This window comes from Cnephaeus nilssonii (genome assembly GCF_951640355.1).
Source record: "Cnephaeus nilssonii genome assembly, chromosome: 20".
Lineage (NCBI taxonomy): Eukaryota > Metazoa > Chordata > Mammalia > Chiroptera > Vespertilionidae > Cnephaeus > Cnephaeus nilssonii.
The window spans coordinates 21171343-21188600 of NC_137091.1; the positions used below are offsets into that span (position 1 = coordinate 21171343).

Sequence of the window (17258 nt, forward strand, 5' to 3'; positions counted from 1 at the left end):
GACCAGCCGTGCTGCCCGCAGCTCACTTCCGTGGCCCGTGCCCCTTCTGCTGGGCTTCCAGGTGCACAGGCTCAACCAGACACCTGCCTGGACGCCTCGGGGTCATTCCCACCCAAATCCTCCTCTCAGCAGGTCCGTTCTCTCCTTACGACAGTGGCCCGCATTACCTTTGGGTACCAGATATTAGGGACTCTGACTAAGGCACCCACTTACCTCTCAGGAGATTCTCCGATACAATGTTCTTTGGAACTTCTATCTAACCGCCCCTCCCCGCCCCCTCACCCCCCTGCAACCCAGCAGCTGGCCTCACTGAGCCAGAACCACCTTTTTACTTTTAGAGGGGAAGGGGGGGTGGGGAGAGAGAGAGAGAGAGAGAGAGAGAGAGAGAGAGAGAGATATCAGTTGCCTCATGTACATGCCCTGACCGGAATTGAACCTGCCACCTTCTGGTGCATGGGATGACGGTCCAACCTACTGAGCCACACTGGCCAGGGCAGAGAGCCACATATATATACTAGAGGCCCGGTGCACAAAATTCATGCACTCTGGGGGGTCCCTCAGCCCGGCCTGTGTCCTCTCACAGTCCAGGACCCCTCGGGGGGATCCAGCCTAAGCCAGCAGTCAGATATCCCTCTTGTAGTCCGGGACCCCTCGCTCCTTACCACCCACCTGCAGCAGAAGCAGAAGAGGTTCCCGCCACTGCCGCTGCGCTCACCAGCCATGAGCCTGGCTTCTGGTTAAGTGGTGCTCCCCCTGTGGGAGCGCACTGACCACCAGGAGGCAGCTCCTGTGTTGAGCATCTGCCCCCTGGTGGTCAGTGTGCATCATAGCGACCAGTCATTCTGCTGTTTGGTTGATTTGCATATTAGGCTTTTATTATATAGGAGATATATATATATATATATATATATTTTTTTTTTATTTTATTTTTTTTTTTCAGAGATGAAGGGATAGGGAGAGAGAGAGATGGAAACATCAATGCTGAGAGAGACTCATTGATCGGCTGCCTCCTGCAGGCCCCACACTGGGGATCAAGCCCACAACCCAGGTACCTGCCCCGGCCGGGAATCAAACCATGACCTCCTGGTTCATAGGTCAACACTCAACCACTGAGCCACACCAGCAGGGCAATATATATATTTCTAATTTCAGAGAGAGGAAGGGAGATGGAGAGAGAGAGAGAGAAAAACATCGATTGGTTGCCTCCTGCATGCCTCCTACTGGGAATCAAACCTGCAACCTGAGCATGACCCTGACCAGGAATTGGACCGCCACCTTCTGGTGTGTGGGACGACACAACCACTGAGCCACACCGGCTGGGCGAGAACCACCTTTTTAAAGAAACTCTCCTTAAAGTTACTTTCAGGTAAGTGGTTCCCTAAACGATCAAAGTCCTGCCCCAGGCCCTCCTCCTCTTCGCCCTGGGCCTCCACATTGCGCACACCAGTGGTTACCCCCGCCCCGAACCCCACTGTTGGTCCTCCCTGACGCTCCTCCCGTTTTCCCCTCCAAGACGCCGTCTGGTGCTCTGTCCTCTGACTCCACTCGCCCCCTGCGCTGGGATTTCCCCGCCCTCTCGCCATCTGCTTCCAGATGGTCTAAGATGGTCCCCTCATCGCTGAGCGCTCCCCTCCCCCAGCCGAAGCCCAAGGGAGTGGGATCGTTTCCTTGGAAACCCCCGCACCGGTGAGGACGCTCCCACCGCGTGCTGGCCCCTCTCCCGAACCATCCAGGGCATCGTCTGGGCGCCTGAGAGAGAGACTCCCCTGGGCAGGCGCCGGCGGCAGCCGCACTCAGCGGTGGCGGCGGCAAGAACGCTACAAGCGGGGAGCAATGGCAAACGGAGCCCCTCGGCGTGGAGGGGGCGCCGCATCCCCGGGGGTGGCCTCGCGCCGCGCTCCTGGGCCTCCCGGGACGTGTGACTTGGGCGCAGGAGCCTTTGGACGCGGCCGAGCAGCACCGTCCTCCACACCAGCTGGTGGCGCTCGGGAGGCAGCCGCCACCCCAGGCCTGACCCCACGCGCCTTCGGATCGCGGCGCTCGGGCAGCTGGAGCGCAGCTCAGCCTGTGCGCACAGGAGGGCGCCTCCGTCCTGGTCGCGCAATCACGCCCTTCCTCCGGGGCGCCCTCGCCGCTCCCCGTCACTGGAACACTGTCTCGGATTTCAGATGCAATCCTCTCCCTTTGGCTCGCTCTTTGCAGGTCAGCACAACCACAGCTGTGAGTTCATCTGCAAAGAGCTCAGCTGCAAGGAACCCAACCGCACAGACGGCGGCGACGCTGCGTGGCTGTGGCTGTTCTCAGGGCTTTGCTCGGCCTGGGCGCCAGGCACTGGCTGCGGGGCACCCGGGCACCCGGGCGGGGCTGGAACGATGCCGTGGCCACAGCTGCGCACAGGGGAGACGCGGGGGAAGGTGGGGGGCCCTGCCGGACAGCCTCGGCCGCATGCGCTCTGAAGGGATGGCTAAGTGACACTTGCCCCGATTTCTGTACGCCCACCATTGCTACATGGTAACTGGTCCCAGGATGGCCTCACCTAAAGCCCACCTGGGGGCTGGGACTGCGCTCCCGCGATCTGCCCCTTGCCTCTCCACGGGTCCTGGGGATGCCAGCGGAGCCCCCATCAGGCCTCCCGTGGCCTGGGCTGTACAGGTGCCCAGGATCGCCGTGTGGTTTTGGAATGAAACGCCGCTGCCTCCGCTGCTGCCTGTGCCTGACTGTCCCGCTAGCAGCGGCAGCTCCGTCCTCAGGAGCCTCCGCCAGCCCACCACCAACACCCACCCGGGGCCCCGCGGGGCAGTCACCTGCCCTCCGGTGGCCATCCCTGCAGAGGACACGTCACCCCATCGGAGGCCTGGCCACTCGCCTGGATGGTCAAGACGTTAAAATATCCCACAGGATTGCCCCTCCTCCCAGATCAGACCCTTCCCTTTTGGGACCAGAGCTGAGGTCTAGATTGAAGACGACTGCCCGTGCAGTTATGACAGGGTTTGCTGCTACACGTTTTAAAAATTGTGATGGGTTTCAGAGAGAGAGGGAGGGAGAGATAGACCACACCCGGGCAGGTGCCCCAACTGGGAACCAAACCAAGACCTCCTGGCTCATAGGCGGATGGATGCCCAACCACTGAGTTACTTCCATGTGTCCTTTCTTGGTTACAACGTGCCCTCCCCCTGACTTCTCACAAATCTGCTCCCCAGGGCGGGTTGTTTGTAAGCTGCTGAGGCATCACTTTGCAGCCGCTACCTCCAGCAGACACAGTGCCCCCAGGACGGGGAGCCAGACCCCCCCACCCCACCCCCACCCCCGTGCAGTTCCCTTTGCTTTAGAGATCTCAGGTGGACTCAGACACCAACCGGCAGCTGGTTTTTCCTTCCCACGCTTTAATTCCCACACTGATGGTTTACATTCACCAATAAAGAGCGAACTGGCAAAACCCTGGGCCCCAATAAAAGCAGAACCCCAGGCCCACGCATTGCTCACAAGTTCCGGGTGCTGCTGCTGGGCTGGGCACCCCACTCTGAGAACCCCTGCTCGGAGGGCAACGCCCCCGCCCCCTAAAGCTCGAAATCTAGTTGGAGATGGTCAAGGACACAGGTGAGTCCGGTGGAGGACAATCAGCCTCAGCCCGGAGCAGCGTGGAGGGAGGGGGAGGGCATCGAACTGGCTGAGACAAGAAAACCACACAGCCGGGTGCCAGGCTGAGCTGCTGCGGCGCCCAGGGTGCTCACGGAGGCCGTTCGCTGCTGGCCACCAGCCTGGCTGGCTTTCTCCTCGGTGTGGAGTGAGCGGCGCCCCCGCGAGCCATCCTCCACGCTGCCCCGGGGTCCCCGGCGCGTTCCCCACCGGCGGGCGGGCTCTGCAGGGCGGGGCCCCAGCTGCCACTCATGATGGCAACTGCAGCCACCTGGGCCCTGTTAGCTCAGGCGCCCAGCACCCTGCACCTGACGCAGAGGGGGAGCCTCAGCTCCTAGCCACGCTGGGCCCCTCACAGCACAGGGTGCTGGGCGCATTGGTGAGGGGCGCCTCCGCCAGGCCGCCTGCGAAAGTCACGCAGCTCATCCCGCCACCACGCCCCCTTCTCAGAGCCTCATGCACACGGCCGTTCTGGCCTCTCCACCTTTCCTCTAACGTGGCCCAGGGCCGCTTATGTGATCCTGGCAACAGCGATCACCCGCCCTGCGGGCCTGGCCAGGGTGTTAGACCACATCCTGGGTGAGTGCACCCAAACCAATAGACTCTCCCGTGTCCACGTTAGGGTCTGCCCCTCCCCTGGATAGAGCACCCTCAGCGCAGTCCCCGGGCTCTCCTGCCCCGGCCACCACCTGCTGCCTGGCCCGTGGGCAGCTCCCTGGGCAGAGGTTCACTCTCCCCTCCCCTCCCCTCCCCTCCCCTCCGCCCAGGCCCCGCACATCATTGTGGCCAGGAGCAGAGGGGGGCTGAGGCCTGGGTGCCCGTGACCTGCAGGGCCGTGACCTTGGCACAGCAGACCTGATTGGGCAGAGGTTTAACCTTGGGAACTTGGCTGCTCGGTGACTAGATCCTGGGTCCAGCCCTCAGCTCTCTGCCTGGGCAGCGGGCAGGAGGGAGAACCCTGCTGTGCGCCCCAGGAGGCTGCTGGTAGCTTGTAATTGCCTATAAACCACTCCCGGCCTTTTCTGTTCCCGAAGACTTTGTGCTTAGCAACAGACACAGCATTTCACCGTCCTTATAGTTCCTCCCTCCATTGTCCTCCAGCTCCTGACATCTGGAACCCACGAGTGGATTCTCTCCCACCAGAGTGCCACCCCGGTCCTCGGCGGTCGTTGAACAATTTCCCTGTTACCTTGTGCCGTCGGTGAAGGGGTCCTGTGGCCAGCCGGCAGCCACTGCTCCAACGCCAGAATCCCATCCTAGCACCCGCCTTCTGGGACCCACCTGGGGTCCCAACACCCCAGCTCCAGCGCCCCAGGGAGCAGGTTCTAGATGGAGACTCAGATTCAGAAAGTCTATCGGAGAGCACTCCTCGGAATCAGCGCCTGGGAAGGGACGGAAGGAGAGACAATTTCAACACGAACCCAAGATTGGGGTAAGAGACTGGGCCTTTAAAAGCCCTATGGACCAATCAGGGACGAGGGCTGCCCCGCCAGGAGGCATGACCCTGCTCAAGATGATTCCTTTCAGCTGAGAACATTTGCAGAGAAGATGGACAGCTGAGGGCTGGGAGTCATTCACAGCTCATCACAGCTGGTCCGTGGCTGGTAGGTGACTGGTGACATTCTCCGGATGTGGATGGTGGACATCTTCCTAATCGATTCCGGTGTTTCAGTTAATTAGGAAGCAAGTTCGTGTGCAGACAGAGAGGTGGGGAGCATGTGACATTCCTGTCCGACAAGGTCTGACTCAGAACCAGGATGCAGGGCAGCCTGGACCGGGCCTGTTACATGGGCCCCGCCCTGGGGGATGTGTTTGTAAACTGACACAGGCTCTTGACCAAACGTGGAACTTTTTGCTAAACTGTGCTTTTCAGAATAACACCAAATTCAAAAAAAAAAAAGTATATTTGAAACAACTTCAGTATGTTAGTCTACTTTTTCAACTATAATTTTTACGAATTTTACAGGAAGATCAAGTATTCCTGATGAGAATGTAAATCTTAATTGAGATGTGTTGTAAGTGCAAATCACACACTGAATTTCAAAGACTTAGCATGAGAAGAAGAATGTAAAATGTGTCATTAATAATTGTAAAACATTTGATTCCATGTTGAAAAGATAATATGTAGATATATTGAGTTAAATAAAATATATCAATAAAATTAAATCACCTATTTCTTTTGACTTTTTAAGTAAGGCTACCAGATGATTTAAAATAACTTATTTGGGCCTGGCTGGTGTGGCTCAGTGGCTGAGCGTCGACCTATGAACCAGAAGGTCACAGTTTGATTCCTGGGCAGGGCACATACCCAGGTTGCAGGCTTGATCCCCGGTGTGGGGCATACAGGAGGCAGCCAATCAATGATTCTCTCTCATCATTGATGTGTCTATTTCTCTCTCCTTCTCCCTTCATCTATGAAATCAATAAAAATATATTTTTTAAAAATAAAATAAAATAACTTATTTGTCTCACATTATTTCTTTTGTACAGTGCTGGGTTAGAAGAAAGTCAGAGGCTAGACCCAACCATGCGATTTTCAGATTGGCCACCAGGTGGCAACCTTCTACCAGGACTGCGGTTTTCAGCAACCTGGAGGCAGCCTCCTACCAGATCAAAAAATTTTTTCCAAGATCAATCTTCAAGGAACGTTAGAGAGAAACATCAAGATGGGAAGACACTGGGAGAAAGACCTGGGCGATGAGAGAGTGATTTGAACCGGGATGGTGTGGGCATCGCTGTGGGCTCAGCTGTGGGAGGATAAAATAGGAAACAAACTGTCCGAATTCTGTCTGCTTCTCCAACTCCCGTGCATTGGGGCGATGGTGCCTGCCCCAGCCCACCTAGGACAGCCAGTGCAGGTGCCCTCTGAGTAAGTGGGAGGTGCAGAAGGTCTGTGCAGTGAGGAGCCAGGAGGACAGGGAGACCACCCCACAGCGGGGGCCGCTGAGCGGGGAATGCAGCCCAGCGCAGTTTCTTGGTGGGACAAGCGGTGAATAGTTGTGGCTTTCTGGCGCCCAGCGCTCGTCCACTGCTCCCACTGCTGAGCTCAAGGGACTGACACCGCTGGGGACTTGGGCCTCACTCCATGTTGCAGGACCTAGTACTCAGGGCCCCTGTGGAAATATGCCCTCACAGGCCAAATACAGAGAACTCTGAGGACCTCAGTTAAATTCACACACTGGAGCTTCAATAAGAAAAAAAATAATTACAATGGCTCAAAACCCTCAAATATGCTTAAATCCGTGAGTATAACCTATCTAATAAAAAAGTAGTATGCAAATTGGCCATCACTCCAAGACACAAGATGGCTGCCCCCATGTGGTCAAAGATGGCTGCCCCCATGTAGACACAAGATGGCCACCACAAGATGGCTTGCAGGGGAGGGCAGTTGTGGGCAGTTAGGGGTGACCAGGCCAGCAGAGGAGGGCAGTTGGGGGGGACCCAGGCCTGCAGGGGAGGGCAGTTGGGGGGTCCAGCCCTGCAGGGGAGGGCAGTTGTGGGGGGTCCAGGCCTGCAGGGGAGGGAAGTTAGGGGTGACCAGGCCAGCAGGGGAGGGCAGTTCGGGGTGACCTGGCCTGCAGGGGAGGGCAGTTAGGGGCGACCAGACTGGCAGGGGAGGGCAGTTAGGGGCGATTGGGCTGGCCAGGGAGCAGTTAGGCGTCGATCAGGCTTGCAGGGGGAGTGGTTAGGGGGTGATCAAACTGGCAGGCAGAAGCGGTTAGGGGCAATCAGGCAGAGGCAGGCAAGCCATTGGGAGCCAGCAGTCCTGGATTGTGAGAGGAATGTCCCAGTAGGATCAGGCCTAAACAGGCAGTTGGACATCCCTCAAAGGGTCCCAGATTGGAGAGGGTGCAGGCTGGGCTGAGGGACACCCCCTCCTCCCCCGTGCACAAATTTTGTGCACCGGGCCTCTAGTAAATATTCTAAAAAACAAAATTAATTGGGTCACTTTTGGGGGATGACAGAGAACAAATTCATTATCTTAAACATCCATAAAGGGAAAAATGTAAAAATAAAATCTGTAAAAGAAAAAGAAGTAAGTGTAGACCCTGCATGAACAGTACAAGTGGATAACTGAATGAAAGGTGGAAAGCAGGAAGGGTGAGGACTAGGTGCTGGGTGTGGGGCACTGGGTGTGGAGGGGGCTAAAGGCAGAGAAAGGAGCCTGGGGCATGTCATGTGGTGGCAGGAGAAGCCTTCATGGGTAGGGTATCTTGGTCCCAATGCCCACCCCTCAGGGCTATGGACTGCGTAAGCCTGGCCTGGGACCCCTGCTTCCAGAAAGCTCCATGGGCCAAAGCTGGCTCCAGCAAGTCGGACTTGGATTCGACCCCAGGATGAGATACAAAGACAGCTTCCTGAGAAGGCGGGGTGGGGTGGGTGTTGTAGGGATACCTGCACCCTGGAACGTGAGCGGTAATGCTGCCCCCTGCTGGGTAACAGGGAAACTGCAGCCCCACCCCCCCTCAGCCACACATACACGTGGAGTCATTGTTCCTGTACAGATGCTTTTATTGGGGACACTCAGGGTTGGGAGGGCAGGGGCCACGGGTTCAGTTGTTGGCCAGGATCTCCTCAACCCAGGGCATGAGCTCCGTGACCCGGGCGTACACGGCAGGCGTGGAGGTGGAGCAGGTGCCGCTGCCCCAGGACACGATGCCCACCAGGGTCCAGGTGCCGTCCTTCTGGCAGACCAGGGGGCCACCAGAGTCGCCCTGCAGGAGGAGAAGAGGGCTTGGGTCCAAGCCTGAGAGGTGGCTGGGGCCCTAGTGTGCCCTGACCCGGCTGAGCCCGGGGGGCGGCGGGGGCGGGGGGGGCTGCAGAGAAAGGACCGTGTGGGGGCAGTGGCCGGCAGGGGATACTGAGATCTGGTCAAACCTGCGACCTCCTCCTGGAGGGCCTGGCAGGTGCCTACCCGCTCAGCCCGGCCATCCCTGCAAAATGGGCTGGGAACGTCCAGCTCACGGGGTTGGGGTGATATTAGATACCCCTGGAAAGCCCAGAGCGAGCCCTCTTGGCTGGTCACAGGGCAAGGAGGGAGGTTAAGCAGATGGATCACGGCCCGACCCGGGGCGGGCGGGTGAGGTCGCGAGGTGGGCCCGAGGCACAAGGCGGCCATACCATGCAGGAGGAGACGCCGCTGGCGCCGGCGCAGACCATCACGTCGGTGATCTTGTTGCCCCAGAACTTCTTGCACTCGGCGTTGGACAGGAGGGGCAGGGCCGCCTGCTGCAGCTTCTCAGGGGTCTTGTTGGCTGAAGGGGGAGGGGGGTTAGGGCTTCTCTCTCGCCCCGGTCCTGCCGGCCCCCTGCAGGTCCTCATCCTTGGCCACACAATGACCATGGATACGGAGCTCCCCCTCCCTTAGGCCCCACCAGCATCTGTGGGGCACGGCTCCTCTCTGGTTCCACACCAAACAGCCACTGGGCGATGGGCGGAGGGGCTGTGTCCTCCTTTCTGGGGAGGGGGTGACGTCCTTCCGCCGGAGAGCCTGCAGGGACCCAGCCTCCATCCCCTTCCTGCTGCCTCTGTCCTGTGCACGGACCAGCCGGGAGCCGGGGCCTGAGGAGCACTTAGGAGGCTGGAGGGGAATCAGGCAGAGCCAGCAGCCGGGAAGGGAGACCAGGCCCCACTCTCAGGACCGGAACCAGACCTGGACCTCACTCCCAGCCCAGATGGCAGCGAGCTGGCTGCTCCCGCTCCTGGAGTCCAGGGAGGAGCGGGGGCTGGAGTCAGGCACTGCGCTCCGTGCAGGTGAGCGAGGCCGGCCTGCGGGTGCCTGGGGGTTTCTCAGCATCTGAGTGTCCAAGTTTGTTGACTAAGCCACGCCCTTACTCCTGCATGGCAGGTTGCTAATTAAGAGGGTTTAAGTAAAGAAATGGGCCGAAACCGGTTTGGCTCAGTGGATAGAGCGTGGGCCTGCAGACTGAAGGGTCCCAGGTTCGATTCCGGTCAAGGGCATGTACCTTGGTTGCGGGCACATCCCCAGTAGGGGGTGTGCAGGAGGCAGCTGATCGATGTTTCTCTCTCATCGATGTTTCTACCTCTCCCTCTCCCTTCCTCTCTGTAAAAAAATCAGTAAAATATATATATATAAAGAAATGGAAGATTTGTGACTAACAGTGGAGTTTAGAACAAAGACGCCAAGAGCCCTCTGGGCCCGCGGAGCCCCCCAGGCCGCCGGCCCGCTCACCGTTGTACTTGGTCTTGCCCCAGCCGGTGGTGGCGCACAGGCTGCCGGCGGGGAAGTCGTCGTCGGCGCTGGGCAGGCACACGGCGGACACGGTCTCAGAGAAGCGGGCGGGCGTGGCCAGCTTCAGCAGGGTGATGTCGTTGCGGACGGTGAGCATGTTGAACTTGGGGTTCTTGAACACCTGTGGGCGGGCAGGCCGCGAAGGTGAGGCCCCGGGTCGCTCCGCCACCTGCAGCTCTCCAGCTGCCGGCTCCTCCCCCAGGGCCTGCCCCCACCCCCGCCCCGGAGCCCCAGCACGGCCCGGCTACCTTGGCGATCTTCAGGACCTGGATGTTCTCCTCATCGGAGCCCTGGTCAAACTCGCCGGCCACGACCACGTGGGAGGTCCTAGCGGGAGATGTGGGGGTTCAGGACCCAGCACGCGCCTGCTCCCCACCCGGCGCCCCCTCCCCGGCCGGCCCGGCCTCACCTGACCCCGCAGTGGGCGGCAGTCACCACCCAGTCCTCGCTGATGAGGGAGCCCCCGCAGAAGTGGAAGCCGGTTTTGTCCTGGAGGAGGGCGGGGAGGGGGGCGGTCAGTGCCGGCCGGACCCCGGCGGCCCCCGCGGGCCCCCCACCCCAGCGTGTCCCTCGCTCACCTGCAGGGACACCTGCCAGGGCCAGGAGCCAGGGACAGCGTCCTCCCCATTGACGATCCTGGACAGGCCGCTCAGCACGGGGTGGATGGCGGGGACCCCGCAGCCTGGGGTGCGGGGACAGGAAGAGAGTGAAGAAGCTGCTGCAGAAATGCTGGTTTCTTCCACAGCCCACCCCGTGGCACTGGCCCCACTGCAGCTCCCTCCCACTCCAGGGACCTGCAGGCTCAGGACCCCCAGCCGGGACCCCATCACCTGAGGATGCGGAGAGAGGAGCAGAGCAGGTGCTGAGGGGGCCTCGGGCCAGGCCCAGCCCGCCCCTCCTTGCTGAGACCTCAGCCTTCAAAGCTCACGGTCCTCAGTAAACCCGGGAGCAAACCACTAATCTCATGGGGCAAAGCTCACCCATTGGATTTTGGGGGTGGGGTGGGCGGGAGGCTGTGGAATTATAACCCAAGTGCACAGGGCATGAGGAGCGCTGACCCCGTTCAGGGAGTGTGAAAGCCCTGTTTGCCACAGCGGAGCCCACACTCCATTCTCTATTCCAGAGTTTCAGAAACTGCTCATTGTACAGAATTTTTGTTTCTTAATCCACACTAATAAAAGGGAAAGATACAAATTGACCATACCTTTGCTATGTCCACCAGCCAATCAGGAGTGAGTATGCAAATGAACCCAACAAAGCTGGCAGGTTAATTTGCATACACCGGCGCCCAGCTGACGGGGGAGGGATGCAGGCATTTTGCACGGCCCCAGCCGCTCAGGGCCTCTGGGCAGCGTGGGAAGGTGGCTCCAGTGGAGCAAAGGCAGAAAGGCGGCTCTGGGCCGGAGCAAAGGCTGTGCCGGCAGCCAGGGTAAGGAAGGCCCATTCTGCACGAATCCTCGTGCACCGGGTGTCTAGTTAGTTAATAAAACAGAACTCTGAAAGGACACACTGAGGAAGCAGAAACCCAAGGACTTAAATGGCCACAGGAGGATGAGAAAAGACAGGTGCTTAAGATGACCATGGCACACCTGGGCAGGCCCTGCAAGCCCTCCCCTCGGTGCAGGTCTGTGACCCCTCCGCCCACCAGGCCACCGGCCCCTCCTGCCCCTCACTGAGGCTGTTACCGCCAAGACATGTCATAATCATCTATTTCTTGTCACAGCAAACAGGATTAGCAGTACCCGGGGAGGTGTTTACACAGCTGAGCTTTTCACGGGGTTAAAAGGAGTGAGCCCCACTCCATGGGGACAAATCTACAACATTTTGTGGGTGGGAAAGGCATGTGGTAAAACTGGTGCGGAGGATCCTGCCGTTTATGTAAGTTTTCACAAAGGTTATACTTGGTGGATGTATAAATATGTAGTAATTTGTAAAAACCCGCACAGAAATGAGACACAGCAAGTTCAGGTGCGGCTTCACCGGCCAAGGGGAGGCAGGAGGAGGCAGAAGGGGCTCTCGCTGAATCTAGTGGACGTTTTATAAGAAATACCTCAAACAAATCTGCTAAAGGGGTAACTTTTGCTAAACCCTGATGGTGCAGGGTTGTCATATAATTTTCTGTATTTTTAAGTGATTTCTTCTTTTGTTAAAATAGAAAATAAAATGTTAGCAAGTGCCTGACATAAATAAAGAATCCAGGTCTCTGCCTTGGGAGGTGGCTTACTCTGCCTACAGCATCAGCCTGGGCCGCTTCTGTGGCCTCAGTCCTCCGTGCAGTCCCGACTGGTCTTTTCCTCCCACCGGGTACATGGTGTGAGGGTGTAGGCATGAGGGTGCAGGGCTGAGGGTGCAGGGCTGAGGGTACAGGGCTGAGGGTGCAGGGTGTGAGGGTGCAGGGTGTGAGGGTGCAGGGCTGAGGGTGCAGGGTGTGAGGGTGCAGGGTGTGAGGGTGCAGGGCTGAGGGTGCAGGGCTGAGGGTGCAGGGTGTGAGGGTGCAGGGCTGAGGGTGCAGGTGTGAGGGTGCAGGTGTGAGGGTGCAGGGTGTGAGGGTGCAGGGCTGAGGGTGCAGGGCTGAGGGTGCAGGGTGTGAGGGCGTGAGGCTCAGAAACCCCCAGAAGCCCTCTGCTCCCTACAGCCTCCGCCTGCCTCTCTCTGTCGAGGCCCGCAGGGGCAGGGAAGGGGACTCACGGCTCCCTGTTGGCCAGGCCCTAGGGTTGGCTCCGGACAGAGCCCCTCTGTCCCTGGGGTCACTGGGGACTTAGGGACCTCCTTCCCCCCTCCTCCCAGGCCTGGCTGCTCCCCACACACACTCACCAAAGGCGGCTCCCACGAGGGCGAAGCAGGAGAGGAACCACAGGAAGGCCATGTTGCTCAGTGTGGGAATGTGCAGTGCCTGTGCGAGGGCTCCTTTTATGTGCCCCGGGGCTCCTCGGCCCCCTGGCCCTGCCCAGTCAGAGAAGCCGGAGAGCCACCCGCCCTGTTATCCGGGGACCTTGGCGATAAGCGGGGGCCAAGCCCCTCTCGCAGCCAGGCTGGCTCTCAGCCCGGGACAGGCCAGCCCCTGGGAAAGGGGCAGCTGCCCGCCCAGCGTCAGCCATTAGACTTGGCGGCACCAGGCACCCCGGGTGCTACGGGCAAGGCCAGCATCCCACCACGGACCAAAGAATTAACGCAAGGAAGCTCACTGGTCGTCGCTGGGAGGCCTCCAGTCCCGTAAACGCAGGCTGCAGGTTCTCAGCAGAGTGTTCAATGCCTCCCTCCTCAGAGATCAAGTATTATACAGATATTCTGGGTTATCCAGGGGGCCCCCTCGAAACCAGCCCAGCCAGGGGTCTGAGACCCCAGGGAGAGACAGGTGCTAAACAATAAGATATAATGCTTTTTGTGGCGTTATTTACAATAGCCAAGATATGAAAGCAACCCAAGTGCCCGTCAATAGATGGTGGATAAAAAAAGCTGTGGGACATGTATACAATGGAATAGTACTTGGCCATAAAAAAGAATGAAATCTCACCATTTGTGACACCATGGATGGACCTCGAGGGTATTATGCTAAGTGAAGTAAGTCAGTCAGAGAAACACCAATATCATATGCTTTCACTTACATGTGGAATCTAAAAACAAAACAAACAAACAACATAGAAACAGACCCATAGATGCAGAGAACAAATTGATGGTTGCCAGACAGGAAGGAGGTTAGGGGACTGAGTGAAAGAGGTGAAAGGATGAAGAAGTACAGATTTGGGGGTGGCTGGGGAGGAGAGTACTGGAAGAGATTAACCACAGAACATATATGCATCACCCATGGACACAGACAAGAGCATGGGGAGACTTGGGGCAGGGTGGGGGTTGGGTGGAGGGGGGCAAAAAGGGAGAAAATGGGAGGCATCTGTAACACTGTCAACAATAAAAAAGAAGTACAGATTGGTTGTTACAAAATAGCCATGGGGATGTAAAGTACAGCATAGGAAATATAGTCAATAATATTATAACTATGCATGGTGCCAGGTGAGTACTGTAAATACAGCGGGGAACACTATGTAAAGTATATGATGGTCTAACCACTAAGCTGTATGTACACCTGAAACCATCCTATATAATAAAAGGCTAATACGCAAATTGACCAAACGGCAGAACAACCGGTTGCTATGACGCGCACTGACCACCAGGGGGCAGATGCTCAATGCAGGAGCTGACCCCTGGTGGTCAGTGTGCTTCCACAGGGGGAGCGCCGCTCAGCCAGAAGCCAGGTTCACGGCTGGTGAGCGCAGCGGGGGTGGTGGGAGCTTCTCCTGCCTCAACAGCAGCACTAAGGATGTCCTATTGACGGCTTAGACCCGTGGGGAGTGGGCCTAAGCTGTCAATCAGACATCCCCCAAGGGCTCCCAGACTGTGAGAGGGCGCAGGCCAGGCTGAGGGGACCCCCCACCCCTTGCACCCAGTGCACCGGGCCTCTAGTACAAAATACAATTGAAAGGAAAAGAAATAATATCCTGATGTCCAATAACTGGGAAGAGGGACTCGGGATGCTGCTGCTGGACACAGTCCCGTGTGGGCCTCGCTGATGAGAAGTTTGAAAAGACAGACTTGGCGGGCGGACTCGCCCAGCACTCTGGGGCCTGTGGTCACGGTCCCCGGGGGAGAAGGCGGTCAGGGGAGCGGGAAGTGTCACCCGTCCAGATTTGAACTTGAGCAGCTTTGAAGTTTTGTCTTTGGTTCGTGAATTTGGGTTTTTTCAGGGTTGCATGCTCTCTGCAGGCGGGCTATTAAAAATGTTTAGTTAACCACCAGTTGAGCAGAGCTCTGACCATGGAACAGTGGCCACAGCTCAGCTAAGAGGGGCTCCTGAGGCCTGAGCCCGCTCTGTGCTAAGGGCTGATGTGGCCAAATTTCGGGGACACAGGGAGTGGGGCAGCCGCTGTTTCCTAACTGGGTCTGAAGCTTCTTGATGTTTTCACCTGCTGCGTGTGGCCACCCAGGGATGTCCTGGCTGAGTGTGGGCCTGGCGTTGCGCGTCAGGAATCCATATTTAAATTCCAATAATAGGGTAATTTATTGACATATTAACATTTGCTGGTTGCTTTTCCCCCTTCACTCATTCCAAGCAGGTAGCCAAGCCATTTGTATTTTTCTAGACTCAGGGACTTTTCCAGAGCAGAAAACAGAGGCAGCCTGTCACTGGCTCTCGGGTCTGTTGCCCGTAAACCCTCAGCCGATGAGAACGGGAAGATGTGGCCCCAGCAGGCCACGCCCGGGCCGCAGAGAGATGTGTGCGTGTGTGCTGAGGTGTTTTTCACTTTGAGCAATTCCTTGGGCCCCCAACCCCTGCCCCATTCCAACCAAACGGTGAGGTGAGCACAGCCTGGGAGCAGGGCGGTCCTTTTGTTAGAGTGACAGCCATTGCCGGTGCCTACAGCCACCCCCTCCTTTCTCTGCACACCGAGGGTCCCCGGGGAGGGTCACCCCACCCAGCCTCCGCGGGCAGAACTCTGATTGCTAGACGCCAGTGGAAACGAAGGCGGGTGAGGAGAACCCAGCCCCGGCCCACGTTGGCAGTCTGTGGGGTTGAGACCCGGAGAAGAAAGACAGAGATCCCGGCCGGAGCGACCCCATCGCCGAGCTGCTGAGTGGAGGCCGGCAATTGCTTGCCTCCAAATCTCTGCTTGTGTGCACTCATCTGAGAAAGGCAGGTCCCTCTTATTAGCCACTGTCAGCCATGTATTTGATTGCAAAAAGCAACCTTAATGATGCAAAATAATCGTAAGAAGGGTGCTGGATGTCTTCCATCCCCCTTCCGGCCCGCTCTCCCCCTTCTCCCCCTTGCTGGCCTCCCTCCGGCAGACTGAGCCTCCGAGGAGACTGCGCACAGCTCCCCCAGCTCCCTGGCTTCCTGCTGGGGTCAGCACGGGGGCGGGGGAGGGACAGGGAGAGGGGGGAGCAGGGAGGCCCCAGCCGGGGCAGGGCCCCGCGAGGGCAGGAGAGAGAAGCCGGGTCTTATTCTCGGTTCGCAGGCGGCTGTGGGGTGGCTGCTTCCCTCTGTGGGGGCGCAGTTCCCTCAGGCGGCCCTGTCTGCACAGCTGCCCTTTCAAGGTTCCATCACGGCTCGCCCCTTGTCCCTTCAGCTCTAGGTGTGTCCCCATTGTGGCTAGAAGCCTATGCACTTCGCCGTCCTTTGTCGGCTCCCCTAAATCCTGCCACGTCTTTGTAAAAATGCCCTCTATTAAAACTCCTCAGGAGCCCAGCGTGGCTGTGCCCACAGGTTTCAGGCAGGACGGTGTCTGCTGCAGTCACTGTGGCCCCAGGACCTCGGAGCGTGGGATTCTGGGATTGGGGTGCTCCCCCGGGAGGAGTCAGGATGGCCTCTTTGCCAGGAAGGGTGAGACCCTGGTCACGGCACACGATGGCATCACAAGTTGTCAAAGCGACACGGGAGGCGGCAGAGGCTGAAGTGCAGGCGGGAACATCAGTGCGACCACAAATATTGGGGCGTCATAGAAACGGCCAGTGGGCACAAGGAAAGACGATCAACGCCACCCATCATTCCGAAATGCACAGCGAAACCACAGCAAGGTTTCACACTCATGAGGATGGCGAACACACGCGAAAGCCAAGCAAGCAAGAAGAAAGAGAATTGGCCAAGGTGTGGAGAAATCTGAATCCTTGTGCACTGTGGGCGGGAATGTGAAATGGTGCCGCCATTAAGCAGATCTACCGTAGGATTCTGCAATGCCACTTCTGCATGAATACCCCCACGAATTAAAAGCAGGGTCTCAAAAGGACTGTACACCTATGCTCCTAGCGCTGGGAGGGCCAAGGGCCCCGCCCCTGCCAGCTTCTGGCCCCTCCCCCCAGCGGAAGACGGACACCTGCAGCTGAGCTGGCTCCCAGGCCCCCGCCACCTGTGCACGAGGGTGCAGGGCCCCGGCCAGCTGTCTGCTCCCAAAGCCACTGCCAGGGCCGCAGGTCGCCTCAGGCCACCGAGGCCCCTCCCCCATTTGCCCTGCCCTTCCCCCACTCGGGCCCCTGCCATGGGGGTGAGGGGGGTGGACACACCTGGAGGATCTGGCCCCTGCTCGGCAGTGTCTCCACCAGGGCTCTCCTAGGTGCACCCCTCAGTCACCCCAGCCCGGCCCCCCGGCCCTGGCTCTTGGTGAGCCTGGGAGCGCTGCCCCAGGCTTTGCCCTCACTGTTCCCTCTGCCTGGTCGCTGCCTGGACACATACTATGAGCACCCCATTCTGCGTATACAGAAATAGGGTCAGAGAGGGTCTGGTGCCGCTACCTGTATGTGAACCCCACGCTACGATCATCAATGCGATAGAAGCCGGAACCAGCCGTGACGGATTATTTTCCCTGTGCATTTTGGGGAG

At 58.3% G+C, this 17258-nt stretch overlaps 1 protein-coding gene across 1 annotated transcript; it reads right to left on the reverse strand.

Moving 5' to 3' along the window:
• Positions 1-8156: 8156 nt before the first annotated feature.
• LOC307092328 (chymotrypsinogen B) lies at positions 8157-12759 on the reverse strand. The gene is made up of 7 exons (XM_079759571.1): positions 12704-12759; positions 10468-10571; positions 10299-10378; positions 10138-10216; positions 9830-10010; positions 8758-8891; positions 8157-8351 (listed from the first exon to the last, which is right to left on the reverse strand). Exons 1-7 carry the CDS (start codon positions 12753-12755, stop codon positions 8190-8192), a joined length of 792 nt encoding a protein of 263 aa, XP_079615697.1. The 5' UTR covers positions 12756-12759; the 3' UTR covers positions 8157-8189.
• Between the last annotated feature and the right edge of the window lie 4499 nt (positions 12760-17258).

What these genes read in the sequence shown, in the direction of transcription:
- LOC307092328 (XM_079759571.1), bottom strand. Translation starts at nt 12,755, where the DNA reads ATGGCCTTCCTGTGGTTCCTCTCCTGCTTCGCCCTCGTGGGAGCCGCC. An exon ending in CCTCGTGGGAGCCGCCTTTG is followed by an intron (nt 10,572 to 12,703) that starts GTGAGTGTGTGT and finishes CCCGCACCCCAG; the next exon opens with GCTGCGGGGTCCCCGCCATC. An exon ending in AGGTCCTGAAGATCGCCAAG is followed by an intron (nt 10,011 to 10,137) that starts GTAGCCGGGCCG and finishes GCCCGCCCACAG; the next exon opens with GTGTTCAAGAACCCCAAGTT.